Source organism: Thamnophis sirtalis, unplaced genomic scaffold, assembly GCF_051295495.1.
Source record: "Thamnophis sirtalis isolate CommonGarterSnake01/CBP01778 unplaced genomic scaffold, rThaSir2_p1.2 scaffold_9, whole genome shotgun sequence".
In the NCBI taxonomy this organism is placed as follows: Eukaryota; Metazoa; Chordata; class Lepidosauria; order Squamata; family Natricidae; genus Thamnophis; species Thamnophis sirtalis.
In genome coordinates this window covers 2,570,650-2,593,860 of record NW_028261389.1, presented here as the reverse complement: position 1 = coordinate 2,593,860, position 23,211 = coordinate 2,570,650, and the positions used below count along the sequence as shown (strand labels likewise).

At 47.5% G+C, this 23,211-nt stretch overlaps 1 protein-coding gene across 1 annotated transcript; it reads left to right on the top strand.

Annotated features, from left to right (window-relative positions):
- The first annotated feature begins 687 nt into the window (after nucleotides 1–687).
- ZC3HC1 (zinc finger C3HC-type containing 1) lies at nucleotides 688–23,123 on the top strand. Its single transcript, XM_087722651.1, has 10 exons — nucleotides 688–848; nucleotides 2,353–2,464; nucleotides 3,912–4,062; nucleotides 6,201–6,284; nucleotides 6,449–6,576; nucleotides 8,639–8,811; nucleotides 10,587–10,806; nucleotides 14,434–14,646; nucleotides 20,046–20,246; nucleotides 22,281–23,123. Exons 1-10 carry the CDS (start codon nucleotides 688–690, stop codon nucleotides 22,347–22,349), a joined length of 1,512 nt encoding a protein of 503 aa, XP_087578777.1. The 3' UTR covers nucleotides 22,350–23,123.
- The last annotated feature ends 88 nt before the right edge of the window (nucleotides 23,124–23,211 follow it).

The window sequence follows — 23,211 nt, the reverse complement described above, 5'->3', positions numbered from 1 at the left end:
TATTAAGTTTGCGTTTGAAGGTTTGTTGATGAAATGGAATAAAAATAGTTGCAAAAAAAGACAAAACAGAAATGGAATGGCTTGTGGCTTGTTCCAAACAAGGGACTTTCCCCAACTGGGTGCCTTCTAGGTATATCAGGGCTGTCCAAACTTGGGAACTTTAAGACTTGTGGACTTCAACTCCCAGAATTCCCCAGTCAGGGAATTCTGGGAGTTGAAGTCCACAAGTCTTAAAAGTTCCCAGATTTGGACACCCCTGAGGTAAATTAAGCCAGTGTTTCTCAACCTTGGCCACTTGAAGATGTCCGGACTTCAACTCCCAGAATTCCCCAGCCAGCAAATTGAATCTGGCTGGGGAATTCTGGGAGTTGAAGTCCGGACATCTTCAAGTGGCCAAGGTTGAGAAACACTGAATTAAGCTGTCACTCTCAGGAATTCATGAGCAGGGCTGAAAAAGGTTGGCACCTACAATCTGGTGCATTGGTGGCACCAACCAACTTGGAGGAGGTTTTTTTTTTCAGTCTATAGGCCCCCCACCCCAATTTCCAGCCCCAGGCATTGTTTTTTAACGGGGCAAAGGAGACGGCAGGAGCTGGCAATGGAGCCAGGTAGGAACGAAGGTTCCGCGGAACTTCCGTTTCCGGTCTTCGGTTAGCAAGGGGGAACGCTTTCTACGGACGGACCAAGATGGCGGCGCCCAGCCCCGCGGCGGTTGCTGCTGCTGCTGCTACCCCGGAGGCCGAAAACGGCGCCCTGGCCACCAAGCCTAAGTCCCCGGCCATCACGCCGCAGAAGGTGCGGGAGCTGATCGACGAAGGCATCGCCCCGGAGGAAGCCGGGCAGGACAGGTGAGCGGGGGAGGAGGAGGAGCCCGCCCGAGCCCGGCCGGCATCCCGCGCGGGGCTTCGTCCCTGGCGGAGGGGAGAGGCGGGTTCTGGGCCTGGGGTGGCCGTGGGGGAGGGAAGGGGCTGGGGTTGATGGGGACGCCGTGGAACATGGTTTTCATTGAGGGGGTTCCTATTAGAGGGACGGTTTGTTTTAGGTGGAGAAGGAAGAGTCCAGGAGACGGTGAGTTCTAGTACTGCCTTGGGGATGAAAGATGGCTGGGTGGCTTTGGGCCAATCACCAGGAGACAGTGAGTTCTAGTACTGCCTTAGGCATGAAAGCCAGCTGGGTGGCTTTGGGCCAATCACCAGGAGACGGTGAGTTCTAGTACTGCCTTGGGTATGAAAGATGGCTGGGTGGCTTTGGGCCAATCACCAGGAGATGGTGAGTTCTAGTTCTGCTTTAGGTATGAAAGATGGCTAGGTGGCTTTGGGCCAATCACCAGGAGACATTGAGTTCTAGTACTGCGTTAGGTATGAAAGATGGCTGGGTGGCTTTGGGCCAATCACCAGGAGACGGAGAGTTCTAGTACTGCCTTGGGTATGAAAGATGGCTGGGTGGCTTTGGGCCAATCACCAGGAGACGGAGAGTTCTAGTACTGCCTTGGGTATGAAAGATGGCTGTTTGGCTTTGGGCCAATCACCAGGAGAGGGTGAGTTCTAGTACTGCCTTGGGTATGAAAGATGGCTGGGTGGCTTTGGGCCAATCACCAGGTGATAGTGAGTTCTAGTACTGCCTTAGGTATGAAAGATGGCTAGGTGGCTTTGGGCCAATCACCAGGAGATGGTGAGTTCTAGTTCTGCTTTAGGTATGAAAGATGGCTAGGTGGCTTTGGGCCAATCACCAGGAGACATTGAGTTCTAGTACTGCGTTAGGTATGAAAGATGGCTGGGTGGCTTTGGGCCAATCACCAGGAGACGGAGAGTTCTAGTACTGCCTTGGGTATGAAAGATGGCTGGGTGGCTTTGGGCCAATCACCAGGAGACGGAGAGTTCTAGTACTGCCTTGGGTATGAAAGATGGCTGTTTGGCTTTGGGCCAATCACCAGGAGAGGGTGAGTTCTAGTACTGCCTTGGGTATGAAAGATGGCTGGGTGGCTTTGGGCCAATCACCAGGTGATAGTGAGTTCTAATCCCACTTTAGGCATGAAAACCAGCTGGGTGACTTTGGACCAATCCCAAGGTGATAGTGAGTTCTAGTCCTGCTTTAGGCACAAAAGCCTAAGAACTAGAACTGAGCAGCTTTTCATTTGGGGAGTTTCCATTCCGATTCTGTCCTGAGCAGGGGGTCAGACTGAATGGCCTCAAAGGTCCCAAGCCCAATTCAAAAATCCCACCACTGTAATTCCTCTACCACAGGTTAGTTTTATACACTTTTGAGAGGGGCTGGAAGATGGAAGAGAAACTACTACTTCTGGCTCTTGTGAACTGACGATCCTTTCTCAGAATCCTCTTGCTTGCGTTTCAGAAAAGATTCCTCGGCCTTCCCCGAAGAGGCCAATGGATCTCCCCCGACCAACGAGCAGCATTTTGAATCCACTAGCAAAGAGGCTTTCTTCAGCCGCGTGGAAACATTCACCATATCCTTTTGAGTCCCAATTATTCTAAGACGGCTTCCTCTTTGGTTTGGGTGGGGGGCAGTTCCCAGAGGAAACAAAATATACTTGTAGTCCTCGACCTTTAACCACATTGGAGCCCCAAATTTCTGCTGCTGAGCGAGACAGTTAAGTGAGTTTTGCCCCCATTTTACACCCTTTCTGGCCACAGTGGTTCAATGAATCGCTGAAGGTGTTAAATAAGTCACACGGTTGTTAAGTGGACCTGGCTTCCCCGTTGACTTTGCTTGTCGCCAAAGGGGATCACGGGACCCCAGGACACTGCGACCGTCATAAATATGAGACAGTTGTCAAACTGTCTGAATTTTGATCACGTGACTCTGAGGCTGCTGCAACTGTCATAAATGTGAAAAAGTGGTCAGCGGTGACTTTTTTCTAGTGCCGCCATAACTTCAAATGGTCACTAAATGGATGGTTGTAAGTCGAGGAATACCTATGTTTAAAGTGGGAGGTGCTATTTTTAATAAAAAGCTGCTTGTGTCAACAGGAGAAGCATACAAGCATTTCCTTCCTGGCTACAAGCTGTCCAAATACAGCTCAGCCTCAACCTACGACCACTATTGAGCCCAAAATCTTCGTTGTTAAGTGAGAAATTTGTTAAGTCATTTTTCTCCCCATTTTATGCCTTTCCTTGCCCCATCTAAGTGAAATCACTGCAGTCATTTGATTAATAACCCAGTTCTTAACTGAATCCGGTTTCCCCATTGACTTGGCTTGTCAGAAGGATTCGCAAAAGCCGATCCCAGGATCCGGGGACCCTGCGACCGTCATAAGTGTGAGTCAGTTCTTAAAATATATAAATAAACTGTTGTGTTTTTTTTAAAAAAAATGCGAGTCAGTTCTCAAGTATAGGTCTGTACATCACATGACCCTGGGGATGCCACAGTGATTGTAAGGGTGATAAATGGCCATTTGTCACTTTTCCGCCAGTGACGTAACAAAAGAAAATGTCGTAACTCGAGGACTACCTGTATTGAGAGCTGTGAGAATTGGAGGAAATTCCATGCTGGCCTATAGAAGTTGATAGGAAGGCCAGATTTTTCTTAAATCTGTAGCACTCTGTGAAGTTCCCAAGGGATGACCTAATTAATTTACAAGCCTCGAGACAAAGTTCAAAAAAAACAAAAACCCCATTCATTTATTAGGATCAACATCTTGGCATGATCTTCTGTGGAGCCGTAACTGGCTTCCACTTAATTGCATTTGAACTTTACCCCTCAATCTCCTCCCTTCTGTCATGCGTCATAAATCATATTCACGAACTAGGTTGTAGAAATATGAGATCTGACTCTGAGCAAAAGTACGCATGGAATCCTCCCTCCAATGCCAACCTGATAATGGCAACGCTTGACAAGTTGACATCCCCCCCCCCCAAAAAAAATCTTGAATGGCTTTCCTTAATGCCAAATACTCCCTCAAGTGGGCGGGCAAACCCCACGAGCTGTCGCCCCTGATCTGCGCCAAGTACGGATGGACCAACGTGGAGTGCGACATGTTGAAATGCTCCAGCTGCCAAGCATACCTCTGCGCCAGTCTCCAGCTGTCGTTCGACTTCAGCAAATGTAAGTTGATTGGTTGGTGTTCTGACCCAGCTCCCCAAACAGGACAAAACTTCTGAATTCAATCAAAGGTTCCGTTATTAGGAACGCCAGCAGCCTTGACAAAAAGTTTCTCTCTCACCGCAGGCTGACAAGTCCCTCCGGCAGGGAGAGGAAGAGTTGTCTGCCCCATCTATTCATCTCCGCCCCCTGCCTTTCATCCCCAGAGCTTTGCTAGCAGTGGTGGCTCTTCCGTCCCAAGGACCGGCCCATAGATTTCCACTGCTCTCCTCTCCCCTCTGTCTTCTGCACATCTATTCATCTCTGCCCCCTGCCTTTCATCCCCAGAGCTTTGCTAGCAGCGGTGGCTCTTCTGTCCCGAGGACCGGCCCATAGATTTCCACTGCTATCCTCTCCTCTGCCTTCTGTACATCCATGCGTCAGGCACTGGACCCAGCTGATCCTCCCCTTCCTCATCAGCCACCTCCAGACCTGGGGACTGTTGACCCTCCATCGGAGGGATGATTGACAGCCCAGACTCCACCTCTGCCTCTCTCTGCCAGCTCCATTCCCTCTCCCCCCTCAGAGCTCCTCTCCCCCCTCGGAGCTCCCAGGGTGCCTTGATGCCAACCCCGACTCCCACGCCTCCTCCTCCTCCGATTCGGCTGCTGGGGGGGGGGGGCAGTGGCCGACAGGCCACAATAGTTGGTTTGCAAAATGAGTTGCCCATCTTGGCACGTGGTAACTCTGGATGAGATAGTTTGCACCACCTTGTGATTGAAAGAGCCGAGGTGGCGCAGTGGTTAGGGTGCAGTACTGCAGGCCACTTCAGCTGACTGTTATCTGCAGTTCAGTGGTTCAAATCTCACCGGCTCAAGGTTGACTCAGCCTTCCATCCTTCCGAGTTGGGTAAAATGAGGACCCGGATTGTTGTTGGGGGCGATATGCTGACTCTGTAAACCGCTTAGAGAGGGCTGAAAGTAGGGTATATAAGGTCTAACTCCTATTGCTATTGCTATTGGGACTTCACAGATGTGGCCTGTGGCTTTGGGGTAGAGATTAAAACAGACCTGTACATTTTAGGGACTCCCCAGGCCACATCTGGCCCTTTGGCGGTTGTCATGGTCCCCTCAGAGCCCGGTTAGGAGGGGACTGGGACTGTCCGACAGGGAAGGCACACAAGGGGAGGGGGGGTTGAGGACGATGCTGTTCCAGGACCCTCGGGCATTGGGGGATGTGGTCAACCAGACAGAGAGCTTCCTGCTTGCACCAACACAGAGGAGGATCGGCTGACAACCAGCACCGCTGCCGGTCAACAGCCGAACCTCCTCTGTGTCGGGTCATGAAACCTCTACAAGAAAAACACCAAACAAAGAGCATTAAGGATTGTACAACCCTCCCCCTCCACCCTACTCTTCCTCCTCCTCCTCCTCCTCCTCCTCCCCTCCTAGGACTGATGATGTTACGTAGTTTAGTAATGAAACACCTCCAAGATAAGCACCAAGCTCAGAACATTAAAGATCCTACAACCCTCCTCCTCTTCCTCCTCCTCCTCCTGCTCTCCCCCTTCTAACATTGATGATGTTCCCTAGTTTGGTAATGAAACGCCTCCAAGATAAGCACCAAGCTCAGAGCATTAAAGCAATAACAATAGCAATAGCAGTTAGACTTATATACCACTTCATAGGGCTTTCAGCCCTCTCTAAGCGGTTTACAGAGTCAGCATATCGCCCCCAACAACAATCCGGGTCCTCATTTTGCCCACCTCGGAAGGATGGAAGGCTGAGTCAACCCTGAGCCGGTGAGATTTGAACCCCTGAACTGCAGCTAACAGTCAGCTGAAGTGGCCTGCAGTACTGCACCCTAACCACTGCGCCACCTCGGCTCTATAAAGATCCTACAACCTCCTCCTCCTTCTCCTGCTCCCCCCCTTCTAACACTGATGATGTTCCCTAGTTTGGTACTGAAACGCCTCCAAGATAAACACCAAGCTCAGAGAGCCTCAAGGACCCCCCCAGTTCAACCGCGAAGTACAGATATTTCCTAGATGAGTTGTCAGAGCAGGTGCATTGGGACTCGGCTTAGAGAGATCTTTAAAAATGCTCTGCTTTGCGCCGGTCAGATTGTGGGTTTGCTGTTGATCAGGCCACTTTGCTTCCTAGATAAGCAGAGGTGCCAGGAGCTGCAGAAGGCCTTGCTGGGAGCGCACGAAAAATTCTGCTTCTGGCCAGACAGTCCTTGCCCAGGTAAGAATGGGAGAAAGGGACAGACTCCAGGCTTTCCAGGTGCGTAGGCTGACGGGTCCTCCACCATGTTCAGTTGGGGGGGGGGGGAATTCTCACTTAGCCACTTTGGGCTCCGTTGTGGTCGTACATCGAGGACAACCTCTTGTTTGCTTCTTCCGGACTAGATCGCTTTTCGGTGCTGCTGGTGGAGGAGCCGCGTGCTCTTTTCGGCGACTTCCTGGAACGCTTCCAAACGCTGTGCCAGCTGCAGCTTCAGCTGCCCTCCCTGAAGCCGGACAGTCTCAAAAACGTGGTAAAGCTCTTGGGGATGAGATAAGATAAAGATAAGGTCACTTTGATGGTCCTTTTTTATTATTTATTTTTTTATACATTCACAATTATATGATCTCATAACTGTTATTAATAATATGTATTTGTAACAATTTTTCTCCCCTACAGTTGACAATATAAATGAAGTTGCTTTCTTACTATCCCATAAACCCATCTTATTTTACAACAATCCTACTTCTTCTTCCTTCCTTCCCTCCTTCCTTCCCTCCTTTCTTCTCTCCTTCTCTCCTTCCTTCGCTTCTTCCTTCCCTCCCTCCTTCCCCCTTCCCTCCCTCCTTTCTTCTCTCCTTCCTTCCTTCCTTCCCTCCCTCCTTCCTTCCCTCCTTTCTTCTCTCCTTCTCTCCTTCCTTCCCTCCTTTCTTCTCTCATTCATTCCCTCCTTCCTTCCCTCCTTTCTTCTCTCCTCCTCTCCTTCCTTCGCTTCTTCCTTCCCTCCCTCCTTCCCCCTTCACTCCCTCCTTTCTTCTCTCCTTCCTTCCTTCCCTCCCTCCTTCCTTCCCTCCTTTCTTCTCTCCTTCTCTCCTTCCTTCCCTCCTTCCTTCCCTCCTTTCTTCTCTCCTTCATTCCCTCCTTCCTTCCCTCCTTTCTTCTCTCCTCCTCTCCTTCCTTCGCTTCTTCCTTCCCTCCTTCCATCCCCCTTCCCTCCCTCCTTTCTTCTCTCCTTCTCTCCTTCCTTCCCTCCTTCCGTCCCTCCTTTCTTCTCTCCTGATGGTCCTTTTTTTTTACTGAGCACTCTATAAGCTTCCTAGTGCCCTTTTTTTGACAAAAAACGGGCCTGTTTTCACGAAAAGCGGGCTGCTTTTTGCTCGTTTTTATTCCCCCTCCAACACTCTACAAGCCTCCTAAAGGCTATTCACATCCTTTTTTTTTTTTTTTTTTTTTTACAAAAAAAGGACCCGTTTTTGCGAAAAATGGGCTGTTTTGGGGAGGTTTGCAGAATGTTCCATTCCCGGAAGAGCTGGTTGGGCATGAGTGAGGCGGTGGCCAAAAGGTGGAGCTCTCGCCTCACCATCAGGAGGCTGTGAGTTCGATCCTAGATAGAGGCACATATTTCTCTCTCTGGGCGCAATGAGACTACAGCCGAGGTGGCACAGTGGCTAAATGCAGCACTGCAGGCTACTTCAGCTGACTGCAGTTCGGCTGTTCAAATCTCACTGGCTCAGGGTTGACTCAGCCTTCCATCCTTCCGAGGTGGGTAAAATGAGGACCAGGATTGTTGTTGGGGGCGATATGCTGACTCTATAAACCACTTAGAGAGGGCTGAAAGCCCTATGAAGCGGTATATAACTGCTATTGCTATTGCTAAATCTGCTGAACAAAACTCTGGATTGGTGACAGGAAGGGCATCAGGCCATTCAGTTGCCCTGAGTCCAACCTGATGCAAAGGATTATGGCAGTGACGGTGAACCTTTCAGCACCAAGGGCCCAAACTAGAATATTTGTGCATGCACACACGCACACCAGAGCACCGGAAACCAGCTATCCGGCACGCGCCTGCCTGTTTTTTGGGCGTTTTGGGGCTGTTTTCTGGGCCATTTTCAGGCTGTTTTTGGCCCCAAAAAACCAGCCCAAACATGGCCTGAAAATTGATCGAAAACCAGCCTATTTTATGCCCATTTTTCAGACCGTTTTGGGCCATTTTCCAAGCCATTTTCAGGGCCAAAACTGGCCAGAAAAACACCCTGGAAAATAGCCCCAAACCAGCCTGAAAACGCCCCAGAAAATGGTCCAAAAATGATCTGTTTTTTGGCAGTTCTTGGCCATTTTCCGGTGCACCGGCACCTGCGAAGACCACCTGGTAATGGTACACGTGCCCACAGAGCGTGCTGTATGTGCCGCCTCCGGCATGCCTGCCATAAATTCGCTGTCATGGGATTATGGGGTCATTAAAAGATTTTTTTTAAAAAAAAAAAAAGGTTGGGCATCTCTTTTAGCCTCTGGAAATGGTGTTCACCTACCAAGAAGAGGCTGGGTGCCGTTTTGGGGGGAGGTTGAGAGATTGATTTCCTCTGTTTGCTTCTCAGTCCTTGACGGAAGAGAAGGTCAGCTTTCTCTTGCAATTGATCGAGGAGAAGGAGGAGGAGGAAGAGGAGAACTGCAAAACCGAGGCCGAGAAGACGCCAGCCAAGCAGCCTTCTGACCTCCTTCAAGTCCACATCACGGCTTCCATCCTGGCCCTTTGCGGCTGGACTGGCAGGTAAGTGGAAAATCAGAATCGGGGTGGGGTGGGGGATCCTTTCTGCATGTGTGTTCCCCAAACTATCCTTTATTTGCAAAAATTTATTGGCAAAAAAACAAAAACCCTGCGGAAACTGGACTCATCACCATCGTCTTTTAACGACCCCATAATCCCTTGCCGGGTGGAGTCTAGGCATCTGAATGGACCTAGCAGAGAGTTTGATTGGCCGGATGCCCTTCATGTTGCCAGTACGGAGTTTTGTTCGGCAGATATATTCTCATTGTGTCCAGAGAGAGAGAGAGAGAAATACAGTATCTGCCTCTACCTAGGATCGAACTCACAGCCTTCTGATTGTGAGGCTGTTGTAATATAATTCCTTGTGTAGGTGTGGGTCACCCATGGCCCAGTTCATAACAGGGCATGCAGAGCCACGCTGAACCACACAGGAGAAAACAAACTCCTAAAACTCCATAACATCCTGATAGTTCATAACATAACATTCTGAGATGTGCCCTACCAATGACGCCCAGGATTTGACCACATATAGACTGAGCAGTAGATTAGAAATTGTACTTTTACAGGCTGTTTTTAACCACATGCTGATTGCTCCTCCTGCCTTTGTCCTATCTCAATAAAAGGGGCTCTCAGACCCCCAATCTGGGTCGTCGCTCCATCCCGAGAAAGGTTGTGTCCTGTCTTTTCTCCACGTTGGCCTCATGGGCGAACCACGGGAACGTTACAGGAGGCCAGAGCTCCACCTCTAGGCCACGCCACCACTCCACCTGCGGAAAATGAATTGATTTCGTCGTTCATTCATTATTTAGAAATTTTACAGTGCCGCCTGCTCGCACTTGGCGACTCCAGGAGATAAAAGCACAATATAAAAGAAATAAAAATAATAAAATAAGAACCCACGTTCATACCACGATTCTCTTTAACAACTGCCAGATTTGTGTTATGGCCACCGTCTTCGCTTAATGACCACCGCGAAACAGATCAGGGGCGGGTCACACGATGAGCCCACTTAAGGATTATCACAACTTAACAACTGTAATAATTCCAGGCTCAGTCGTGGTGTAACTCAAGGAATGCCAGTGCTTGAAAAATGCACACAGTACGGATAGTCTCTGACTTACAAATGGTTCGTTTAGTGGCCTTTTGAAGTTACGGCGCTGAAAAAAGGGACAAGACTCTTTTTTCACATTTGTGGCATTCAGCAGGATCTGGAGAACCCATAGCGGAAATTTTGAGTAGTTCGGAGAACCGGCAAATACACCTCTGGCTGGCCACGCCCCCATCTATTCTCTGTCTCCCGAGTCCCAGCTGATCGGGAGGAAATGGGGATTTTGCAGTATCCTGACCCTGCCACGCCCACCCAGCCACGCCCACAGAACCGGTAGTAAAAAAAAAATTTGAATCCTACCACTGGGTCACCTGATCAAAATTCAAAAGCTCGGCAACTGGCATGGGCCTACGACAGTTGCAGTGTCCCGGAGTCACACAATCCCCTTTTGTGACCTTCCGACCAGCCGAGTCCTTGCGGGGGGGGGGGACCAGATTCGCTTAACAACCGGGTTACTAACTTCACAACGGCAAGCGATTCACTTAGTGGCGGTGGCGAGAACGGTCGTCCAATGGGCCAACGCTCCCCGAACAGCTTGTCTCGTGTAGCCACCAAACACGTTGCAGCTCGGCTGTAGTTGTAAGTCGAGGACCTCCCTGTACGTATTTAAATTGTGCTTGGCTTTGGATCCTCAAGTTAATTTTCTTTGGGGTGGGGGTCTTTTTCCTAGCCCTCCCTCTGGATCCGTCCACCTCCCCTTGATCAGCTGCTGCCGTTGCTTAAGGAAAGTGGGACTCTGGAGTTTCCACCAGATGGAGTCCGTGGAAACCGAGCTGGAGAACCCCTCCAATGTTGCTCCCGCGGCCGAGAGACCCTCGGTGGGGCCCACCTCCCCACGACGGATGATCACCCGAAGTCAGGACACCAGCGTCCCACCGGGCTCGGAGCAGGTAACGTTTGAAGCCGGAGGCCCAATTTCTTTTTTTCAAATTTTGAACACATCGTCAAAAAGAAACACATAACTTGAAACAACCCCAGAACTAAAAGTTCCATCATTCAGCAGTTCCGTATCGGTGTATCTTTACAGTTAATATCTTCCCTCCTATACATTTTATTCGTGGTTCCTCTTATTCATTACCCATTTTTATGTTCGATTCCGTACTTATTTATATTTATCTGTTTATATCAAAGTATCATCTTTGCTATCATTTTTTTTACCGCAGATTTTTTTATTCCCTGACATCTTAACAATCATCACATCAACATTGTTGTGTCCTCATACTGGTACAAATCAATCTTATTTCGCTTCTATATTTATATACATTTATACAGTTCTATACATATCTCTATTGTTTCTCGGCTGAATTAATTTTATTCCTGTTTTGCAACCATTTGTACCAATTATCCCAAATTTCATAGTATTCAGGCTCTTCTTTATCCTTTAATCTTAATGTTAACTTGTCCATTTCTGCACAATCTAAAATTTTCTGAATCACTAATTGGTCTGGGGGGGGAATATTACTTTGTTTCCAACATTGGGCAAACGTTATTCTAGCTGTAGTCAGAAGGTGTATTAGTATATATTTAATTTTCTTTCTACATTTCCCCTTATTCATTACCCTTTTTTAAAAAAATTATTTTAAACACATAAGCACATCAACAAAAACAAACGCATGACTTAAAACAACATAGGAACAAGAAGTTCCATCATATATCATACAGCAGTTCCGTATCGGTTTCTTTACAGTTAGTGTTTTCCCTCCTATACATTTCTATCTTGCATTCATGGTCTCCTTATTCGTTCTCCATTTTTATGTACAATTCTATATTTATTTATACTTAGCTATTTATAACCAAATATTGTTTACCTATATTGTGCTTTATATTCTTACTGTCATTTATTCTCTTACATACAGTTATAGGTATACATTCACATAGTTATTCTTTTTCTTTGCCATTCTTATACTTTTGTTATTCCATTTAAAAGGTTATAATATACGGTTTGAGTTGCTTTGTTTACCATCCCTAGCGCCTGTTGTAACACCACCTTATTTTCCCTTTCTTTACCCATTTTGATGGACAATTCCATACTTATATGTTTAGATCAAAGTATCATCTTTGCTGTCATTTAAACTGTACATGAAATTCACGTGATTGCCATGTCTTAACTTGTCTTTACTGTCTCCTATCTGATTCCTGTGTCCTAATGCTCTTCTACATCGTTATTTGACATTTCCCTGTTTCTTATTTCTGTCCTCTGACCATTTGTACCATTTTTTGCCAGATTAGATAGGAATCTGATTCCTCCTTTCCTTGTCTTTCTGTCCCATCTCCCCACATTCTAAAATCTTTCTTATCACTGGAGGCCTAGTTTCTGAGGGAGGGTCCTGAGGTGCTGGGCCTCTCGTCCTCCAGCCCAGGGTTGTCCCAAAGTTTCTTTTTCTCCCCCAAGAGGCAACTGGACTTTCTTGTTTTTTCTTTGAAGACCTTTCTCTTCTCCTCCCAAGAAGCTTCTTCAGCTTCTGACTAGAATGGTGGGGAAGAGAAGGATTGATACTCCTTGCAGACAGCTGGTCATTTGCATCCTATTAGAGGGTCGTTGAGGCCACTTGGAGGTTTTTCTTTTAAAGACGTTTCGCTTCTCCTCCAAGAAGCTTCGTCAGTTCTGACTGAATGGTGGGGAAAAGAAGGATTGATACTCCTTGCAGACAGCTGGTCATTTGCATCCTATTAGAGGGTCTTTGAGGCCACTTGGAGGTTTTTCTTTTAAAGACGTTTCGCTTCTCCTCCAAGAAGCTTCCTCAGTTCTGACTGAACGGTGGGGAATGGAAGGATTGATACTCCTTGCAGACAGCTGGTCATTTGCATCCTTTTAGAGGGTCGTTGAGGCCACTTGGAGGTTTCTCTGTGTCCTCGGGGGTCACCTGAGTGGTGCAAATGGTTCCTGTAGTCTGAAAGAATTTTCATTTCTTATTTTCTCCATTGGTATATTTTGCTATAAACAACATATATCCTCTAATTCAATTTAAACATACAGAGCATTTCTTTCATTTTTTTCTACAATTAACAATACACTATAATTTTTATTTTATTTCTTAGTTACGTAACAATAGCAATCTTAGTACTATTCTCTTTAATCTACTATTGTAACTCTTTTAACCATTTTCTCTTGGGCTCTCAAAAATTCTACTTTTAATTATTTTCCTTCTCCCCCTTTCCCCTAACTTTTTCTTTTTCCTGTTTTGGTGCTTATTGTATCTTTTCTTCAGAAGTATTTACTGTTATTATTCTAGTAACATTCCCCAGGTTTTTCTCTATTCTCCTCCCTTCCTTACTGTTTGGTGATTTCTTTTTTGGGGGTGGGAGGGATCTCCCCCTACATTCTGATTTTTTTTTCTTTGAAGACGTTTCACTTCTCCATAGAAGCTTCTTCAGCTCTGACTGGATGGTGGGGAGTGGAAGGATTGATACTCCTTGCAGCCAGCTGGTCATTTGCATCCTTTTAGAGCTGTGTTTCTCAACCTTGGCCCACCTGAAGATACGGGGACTTCGACGCCCAGAATTCCCCAGCCAGCTCTGCTGGCTGGGGGATTCTGGGCATTGAAGTCCCCGCATCTTCAGGTGGGCCAAGGTTGAGAAGCACTGTTTTAGAGGGTCGTTGAGGCCACTTGGAGGCTTATCTGTGTCCTCAGGGTCACCTGAGTGGTGCAAATGGTTCCTGTAATCTGCAGTTTTACCTCTGGAAATCCATCCCTACTCCCAGACCATTCCAAGGATCTTCATCCCAAATTGTGTAGCTATTTTCAAGAGGCAATTGGACTTTCTCAACTAAGGAGCTTCTTCAGCTCTGACTGAAGAAGGGAAGGGAAGGATTTATATTCCTTGCAGACAGCTGGTCATTTGCATCCTTTTAGAGGGTCGTTGAGGCCACTTGGAGGCTTATCTGTGTCCTCAGGGTCTCCTGAGTCGTGCAAATGGTGCCTGTAGTCTGCAATTTTCCCTCTGGAAATCCATTCTCGTTCCCACACCGTTCAAGGGATCTTCATCCCAAATTGTGTAGCTAAAAGTCTGTAGAGATTCTCAACCATCCAGGTCAGGGTTGTCCAAAAGTTGCTTTTTTTAGGAGGCAACTGGACTTTCTGTTTTGTTTTGTTTTTCTTTAAAGATGTTTTGCTTCTCATCCAAGAAGCTTCTTCAGCTCTGACTGGATGGTGGGGAAATGGAAGCATTGATTCTCCTTGCAGACAACTAGTCATTTGCATCCTTTTAGAGAGTCGTTGAGGCCACTTGGAAGTTTTAACTCTGCCCTCTCTCCAACCTCCAAGTGGGCTCAATGGCTCTCTAAAAGGATGCAAATAGGAACCACCTTTGGTGGGAAGGGAACAGCGTTCCATGCGCCTTCAGCGTTAAGTCATGCCGGCCACATGACTGCGGAGACGTCTTCGGACAGCGCTGGCTCTTCGGCTTTGAAACGGAGATGAGCACCGCCCCCTAGAGTCGGGAACGCCCAGCATGTATGTTTGAGGGTGAGGAGAAATCTTTCAGGGTTGACTTCCTTCCTTCCTTCCTTCCTGCAGCACGAGAAGAGTCCGTCCCCTGTGATCAGCCGCACGCGGAGCGGGGACAGCTTCAGCGAGCGCCCCGAGGCCGAAGCAGCCAGCCCCACCACCCGGAGCCGGCCTGTGACTCGCAGCATGGGCCATGGGGAGGCCTGCGGCCTGGGAGCCGAAGTGCCATCCAGCCCACATCGGAGAGCCAAGCGGCCACGCCTCTACTCCTGCAGCAGTTCGGTGAGGGTGCCGAATTCTTTCACTGCATTTATTTGTACCCCACTTTTGTTACTTTTGTAAACAACTCAAGGTGGCACATATCTCAAATCCTCCTCCTCCTGCCTCTTTCCCCCACAACAGCCACCCGGTGAAGAGGGTTGGGGTGGCAGAGTGGGAGGGATTGGCACCAAGTCACCCAGCTGGCTTTCATGCCTAAGGCGGGACTAGAACTCCCAGTCTCCTGGTGATTGGCCCAAGTTCATTCAGATGGCTGTCGTAGTTAAGGCGGGACTAGAACTCACCGTCTCCTGGTGATTGGCCTAAGCCCTATGGCCACTCAGATGGCTGTCATGGCTAAAGCGGGGCTAGAACTCCAGTCTCCTGGTGATTGGCCCAAGTTCATTCGGCTGGCTTTCATAGTTAAGGCGGGACTAGAACTCACCGTCTCCTGGTGATTGGCCCATTCAGCTGGCTTTCATGCCTAAGGCGGGACTAGAACTCCCCTTCTCCTGGTGATTGGCTCAGGGTCATTCAGCTGGATTTCATGCCTAAGGCAGGACTCGAACTCACCGTCTCCTGGTGATTGCTCCAAGTGACTCAGCTGGCTTTCATAGTTAAGGTGCGACTAGAACTCACCTGGCGGTTGTGCCAGGAACACTCAACTGGCTTTCATGCCTGAGGCTGGTCTGAGGACCAGGGCCAGTCTCTTTTTTTTCAGTGCCATGGTAACTTTCAACCGTCACTGAACGAATGGTTGTAACTCAAGGACTACCAGTACGAAAGCCGTTCACAAAGGCTGGAATCAAAATCTCAGCTGTGATAAAGAACGGGGAAGAAACTCAAGGAAGGCTCACCTTGATTCTCTTTGGGATCAGAGGGGACGGAAGGAAACTTTTTAACAGCTCAAGCTCCTATTTTTATGCCCTAAAACCATAAGGTCCTTGTAAGGTCTGTTTCCTGGCTTGGCCTCCCTCAAACGGCTAATACGGGAATCTCCAAACTTGGCAACTTTAAGACTTGTGGACTTCAACTCCCAGGATTCCCCAGCCAGCCTGGATAATTGTTACGTCGGACGCTCATGAGACAAATGGATGTAAGTCTAGGATTACTTGCAATTAAGACAGGTGGAAAAACCAATGAGATTGTCCAAAATATGCCCGGACATGAATCCAACCTGCTGGAATTGCAAAAGAAAAAAGAAAAACCGCAAGGGACTTTCTATCATATATAGCGGAACTCAAAAATATTGGATGAAAATTTGGAAATGGATACAACAAATTACAGAGGAACAAATAGAATATAAACCGGAACTCTTTCGGTTGGGAATAACCAAGGGGAAATTGTTCTGTCCCCCCTCCTTCTCTCGTTAGCAGACAACAGGCAAACAAACTTAAAAGGAACTCTCTTCATCAGTCCTCGGCTCAAACTGGCTACGAGCCCAAAATAAACCTAATTAAAGTCTCTGCCTGAAGATAACAGAATGCAGAACAAATCTCTCTTACGGCAACACAAGGTGAACAAAAAGAAAGCAAAGCACTTCTTCAAATGTCTCTACGAATCAGGGTTACAGAAATCAAATCACTTCTCCAAGTGTTCATCCAAGAAACCACGACCGAGGATCAATGAACGTTGAACGCACGAATGAACGTTGACTCCTGCAACCAGGGCATGGCACCATCCGTCCTTTTATCACCCGAAGACCCACTAACGAGCCCCAGCTGCATTGTTAAACTCGCATCCCGAAAAGACACACAGAAGACTGCTGCTGAGTCACAACAGGAAATATAGAAAGAAATTTTAATACATCTGTTGACTACAGCTAGAATAACGTTTGCCCAATGTTGGAAACAAATTAATACTCCCCCCAGACGAATTAGTGATTCAGAAAATTGTAGATTGTGCAGAAATGGACAAGTTAACATTAAGATTAAAGGATAAAGAAGAGCCTGAATGCTATGAAATTTGGGATAATTGGTATAAATGGTTGCATAACAGGAATAAAATTAATTCAGCCGAGAAACAATAAAGAAATGTATAGAACTGTAGATGAATGTATATAAATAAAGAAGCGAAATAAGACTGATATGTACAGTTATGAGGACACAACAATGTCGATGTGATGATTGTAAGATGTTATAAGAGGGAAAAAACAATAAAAAAAATTCTGCTTTTTTTAAAAAAAAGACAAGTGGGGAAAAAAAAATCACAAATAATTCCTCCCGGACAGCAAAATGGGAAATGCCATACAGGGAGATAATATGGAGAGCTTTCTAAAACATGGAGGGGGGGGGGGAGAGAAAATATAATGGGTGGAGGAAATGGACGGAGAAGGAGAAAACGGGGGAATGAGTCATTTGTTCATCCAAACGGGTGCTCCCAGATTCCTGATGGACTAGGTCACACTGGTGATCCAGGTGAGCCTGTGGGGTGATTCAGCCAAAAAAAAACAAATACGATTTAGGGATTATGAAGAAGAGATCACAAGAATCGGCGGTCCCATTCGATTTCTCCTGGTCAGATCTCACTTGGGGTTCCGTGTCCAGTTCTGGACACCTTAAATCTAAACAAAAGATGGATCCAGGTTCTGGGTGGATCTTCACCAAGCCAGGTGAAAAGAGGACCGTAGCCCACAGAAGAGAAGATGGAAGAGAGATAGGATGGAGGTCTTCAGTAGCAATCCAGATCTCACCCATATGGCTCCAACTGGTCAGAAGGCCTTGGACTTCAACCCCAAGAATTCTCAACCAATTCGAAGTTGAAGTCCCAATACAAGAAGAACGGACGTCAGTTTGAGGAAGGCTAAGTAGATACCTTCTCGTTCGTCCCCTGTCCCATTTTTCTTCGCTGCGCCTTAGATCAAAAGCTTGGTCAGGCCCATCCCAGAACTTGGGGTCCAATTAAGGATCATTTCTGGAGACTTGATGGAATATACGAACATCTGAATCTACTTAGCTCAGTAGAAGTTGAATACAAGAAGAATGGATGTCAGTTTGAGGAAGGCTAAGTAGATACCTTCTCGTTCGTCCCCTGTCCCATTTTTCTTCGCTGCGCCTTAGATCAAAAGCTTGGTCAGGCCCATCCCAAAACTTGGGGTCCAATTAAGGATCATTTCTGGAGACTTGATGGAATATACAAACATCTGAATCTACTTAGCTCAGTAGAAGTTGAATACAAGAAGAACGGATGTCAGTTTGAGGAAGGCTAAGTAGATACCTTCTCGTTCGTCTCCTGCCCCATTTTTCTTCGCTGCGCCTTAGATCAAAAGCTTGGTCAGGCCCATCCAACAACTAGTGGTCCAATTAGAGATCATTTATGGAGACTTGATGGAATATACGAACATCTGAATCTACTTAGCTCAGTAGAAGTTGAATACAAGAAGAACGGACGTCAGTTTGAGGAAGGCTAAGTAGATACCTTCTCGTTCGTCCCCTGTCCCATTTTTCTTCACTGCGCCTTAGATCAAAAGCTTGGTCAGGCCCATCCAACAACTAGTGGTCCAATTAGAGATCATTTCTGGAGACTTGATGGAATATACGAACATCTGAATCTACTTAGCTCAGTAGAAGTTGAATACAAGAAGAACGGATGTCAGTTTGAGGAAGGCTAAGTAGATACCTTCTCGTTCGTCCCCTGTCCCATTTTTCTTCGCTGCGCCTTAGATAAAAAGCTTGGTCAGGCCCATCCCAGAACTTGGGGTCCAATTAAGGATCATTTCTGGAGACTTGATGGAATATACGAACATCTGAATCTACTTAGCTTAGGGCCGGGGTCTCCAAACTTGGCCACTTTGAAGGTCTTGTGGACTTCAACTCAGCACGCCTGGAGAAGGAATTCCAGGAGTTGAAGCCCACAAGTCTTAAAGTTGCTATGGTTGGAGCCCCCTGCCTTAGGTGAAGATGAGCTAGTTCTTTACCTTACAGGTTTCAGGTTTCGTTTTATTTATATGCCGCCCTATTCCCAGCGGGACTCAGGGCGGCGCACAAACCCAAGGAGGGGAAGGGAAACACAAAAACTACAAATACAAGCATTTAAAAATAACCAACAGCCACACGATTCGAGAGGGGAAGGGAACTCATCGACCCCAGGCCTGCCGACACAGCCAGGTTTTGACGGCTTTTCGGAAGGCCTGGAGAGAGGTGAGGGTCCGAATCTCTGCGGGGAGTTCGTTCCAAAGGGCTGGAGCTGCCACAGAGAAGGCCCTCCCCCGGGTAATAGCCAGGTGGCATTGGCTGGTAGACGGAACCCGGAGGAGGCCAGCCCTGTGTGATCTAACGGGTCTTTGGGAGGTAATTGGCAGCAGGCGGTCTCTCAAGTACCCAGGTCCAATACCATTACCCACCTTACCGTATTTTTGGGAGTATAAGATGCACCTTTTCCCCACCCACTGGCCCCCACCCTTTGGCCTCAGCCTCCCAGCAATTTACCTCCTTGCAGCAAATGGGGAAAATGGGGCTTGCAGAGGCGGTAACAGGCTGTAACAATTCCTGCAGCCTGAAAACAGCTGATGATCGGGAGACCGGCTTAAACTGAAAGTGAAACAGGCTGTTTGCTCCACGAAACAAATTGTTGGGAGGAGGCAGATTTATTTTTCTTCTTGTGCTAATCTTTTGCTGCAAGGAGACAAGTCAAGAAATAAAAAAGTCCGTAGAATGTTCAAATCATTAGACATTTTTTAAAGACTGCTTTATTATTGTTCTAGACAAGTTAACAAAATGAAGAAGCTTCTTAAAACAAATGCTTGGTCTGAAGAGCCCCAGTGCTATTGCATCTTCTTTTAAATAGCAGAGAATGACGTATATTTCCAGAAAAGCCACCTCAATTTTAACAGCATCTGTACAAGTATAGATTGAAATGTAACACCACAAACGGCGTATATCGTCTGTTCTGTTTGCTGTTTGCTGCAAGGAGGCAAATTGCTGGGAGGCAGAGGAAGATTTTTTTTCTTGTGCTAATCAGGCTGTTTGCTGTTTGCTGCAAGGAGGCAAGTCAATAACTATAAATGCCTATAGAATGTCCAAATTATTAGACTTATTTTTTAAAGACTCTTTATTATTGTTCTAGACAACTTAACAAAATTAAGAAGCTTTTTAAAACAAATACTTGATCTGAAGAGGCCCAGTGCTATTGCATCTTCTTTTAAATAGCAGAGAATAACGTATATTTCCAGAAAAGCCACCTCAATTTTAACAGCATCTGTACAAGTATAGATTGAAATTTAACACCACAAACAGCGTATATCGTCTGTTCTGTTTGCTGTTTGCTTCAAGGAGGCAGATTGCTGGGAGGCAGAGGAAGATTTTTTCTCTCCCTTGTTTTCCTCCCCAAAAGCTAGGTGCGTCTTATATTTCGGAGCGTCTTATACTCTGAAAAAATACGGTAATCTGGTTGTGTGAACCCAGACTGTTTGTCTCCCCTAACAGGATTCGTGCACCCGTGTTTTCTTCGACCCCCTGGCCCAGCACCGTGACTGGTGCCCGTGGGTCAACAAGGTGAAGGAAGCGGCAGGGCCCGGAACCAAAGGGGACTCTCCGGAGGAGAAGGCCGACCATGGCTGGCAGGTGGTCCTCAAAGTTCTCCAGGATTCCAGGCAGTTAGAAAAGGCAGCCCATCTGGAGTCCGAGGTGAGTCGGCCCATTGGTCTACAGTGGGGGGTGTTCGAACTTGGCAGCTTTAAGACTTGTGGACTTCAACTCCCAGAATCCCCCAGTTTAACTCTGCCCCCACAGTGTCTGGCACTCCTACAGATCCATATTGTATAATTGTAAGCAGTCGAAAGCTTGGACGCGGAGGCTCAGTGGCTAAGACACTGATCAGAAAGGTCGGCCGTTTGGCGGTTCGAATCCCTAGGGCCGCGTAACAGAGTGAGCTCCCGCGACTTGTCCCAGCTTCTGCCAACCTAGCCGTTCGAAAGCAGGTAAAAAAATGCAAGTAGAAAAATAGGAACCACCTTTGGTGGGAAGGGAACAGCGTTCCGTGCGCCTTTGGTGTTGAGTCATGCCGGCCACATGACCACAGAGACGTCTTCGGACAGTGCTGGCTCTTCGGCTTTGAAACGGATGAGCACCAGAGGTGGGTTGTTGCCGGTTCGGTCCAGATTGGGTCCAGTTTAGCTACTATGTTCAGAGAAGTCCACGCGTCTTCAAGAGGTCAAGGTTGAAAAACGCCGGATTAGATGACAAAGTCCGTCCAACTCCTTCTGACCCAACTCTGGGAGCTACGTCAAGAATTGGTTAGATGCTACCTTCTTCAGATGTTGGTCACAAAGTTGGATCAGAAGGACTTGGATGAATTTTGGAGATCATCTAGTTCAGCATTTCTCAACCTTGGCCTCTTGAAGACGTGTGGAGGGCAGTTCCCAGAATTCCTCACCCATCCCTTGCCTAGGTTGGGACTAGAACTCACCATCTCCTAGTGATTGGCCCAAAGTTACCCAGCTGGGTTTCATCCCTAAGGTGAGACTGGAACTCAGCATCTCCTGGTGATTGGCCCAAAGTCAACCAATCAGCTTCTATTCCTAAGGCGGAACTAGAACTCAGAGTCACCTGGTGATTGGCCCAGAGTCACTCACTCATCTTTCATGTCTTAAGATAGGACTACAATTCACCATCTTCTGAGGATTGGCCCAAAGTCACCCGGCTGGCTTTCATGCCTAAGGCGGAACTAGAACTCACTGTCTCCTGGTGATTGGGCCAAAGTCACCCAGTTGACTTCCATCCCTAAGGCAAGACTAGAACTCACCATCTCCTGGTGATTGGCCCATAGTCACTCACTCATCTTTTTTTATGTCTAAGATGGGACTATAACTCGCCATCGTCTAGTGATTGGCCCAAACTCACCCAGCTGGCTTTGATGTCTAAGGTGGGACTAGAACTCACCATCTCCTGGTGGTTTTGGCTCAAAAGCATCCAACCAGCTTCCATGCCTAAGGCAAGACTAGAACTCAAAGTCTCCTGGTCATTGGCCCAAAGTCACCCGATCATCTTTCATGCTTAAGGCAGCACTAGAACTCACCGCCTCCCAGTTTCTCTACCCACTGCCTTCCCCACTAGACCGAACCGTTTCTCTCTTATAGCCGAGGTGGCGCAGTGGTTAAATGCAGCACTGCAGGCCACTTCAGCTGACTGCTATCTGCAGTTCGGCGGTTCAAATCTCACCGGCTCAGGGTTGACTCAGCCTTCCATCCTTCCGAGGTGGGTGAAATGAGGACCCGGATTGTTGGTGGGGGCGATATGCTGACTCTGTAAACCGCTTAGAGAGGGCTGAAAGGCCTATGAAGCGGTATATACGTCTAACTGCTATTGCTAGATAGATGGATAGATGGATGGATGGATGGATGGATGGATGGATAGATGATAGATAGATAGATAGATAGATAGATAGATAGATAGATAGATAGATAGATAGATAGATAGATAGATAGATAGATTAGATGATTGATTGATAGATAGATAGATAGATAGATAGATAGATAGATAGATAGATAGATAGATAGATAGATAGATGATAGATAGATAGAGCCGAGGTGGCGCAGTAAACCGCTTAGAGAGGGCTGAAAGCCCTATGAAGCGGTATATAAGTCCAACTGCTATTGCTATTTCTGTGGCATCCGTGTCTCTCCGCTTTCTCATTTCTTCCTCTTCCTCCCTGCCCCACAGAGTCTCTCGACCAAATCCCGCAAAGTGTTCCAGATTTTCCGCCAGTGGGAAGCCGCCTGCTCCTCCTGAAGACCGGGAGACAGCGTCGGGACGGGGCGAAGTAGGCTCAGCAGAACACTACCCCATTCGGTTAGCAGGAGGGACGTCGCGTAAGAGAAGAGACCCGGGGAGAAAACGGCGACATACCGCCTCCCAGTCGCACCTTCTCCTCCTCCCCTCCATCCACAGGCAGAAGCATGGGGCAGCTGTCCGTCTCCCCTCGAAGAAGAAGATGCCTTACCTGCGGCTCGGATCCCCCCCCCAAATCCTTCCGCCCCTTCGGAGGTGGGCAGGGGCACCTGAGCATTTCTGCAACCCTTGCACTGGTTCCCAGTTGCCGGGCGATCTCCAGCAGCCGAACCCTGAGAAATTCCCAGTTTAAATTGAACTAGATCCGTTCGGCAACAAAGTGGAGAAGATGGCTTCCCGTGGGACATTTTGGGTTCATCCTCCGAGTGGTGTTGGGGGGTCTTCCTTCCTCCAGCTTCTCTCCAAGGGGCGGGAGGGGGTGAGGGCGGTCTGTAGAATTTGTTGGGGGGAACGTGGTTTGACATTCTCGGCACCAGCACAAATATAGGAAAAACCCCCCGGCACTCCGCCGGGGACTGACATCCTTCTTACTTGAGCCGCGTGAAAATCCGATGGCTACCCCAAGGGTTCGAGTTGAGTCAAAATGTGAACTTGGGGGCAACTAGGATGGAAGTGGAACTTCTTATTTTTAGATGGAAAAGAAAAAGAAGAATTCCCTGTGACGATATTCAGCCTCCCATCTGGCAAAAAAATAAAAATGAAAAATGAATACTCCTTCCCTGTTTTTGTCATTCAAAAGGTTAAAAAAAAAAATTCCCTTTCCTCCGGAGACAGGTGTGAAAAATCGGGGAGAGCTTGCCTC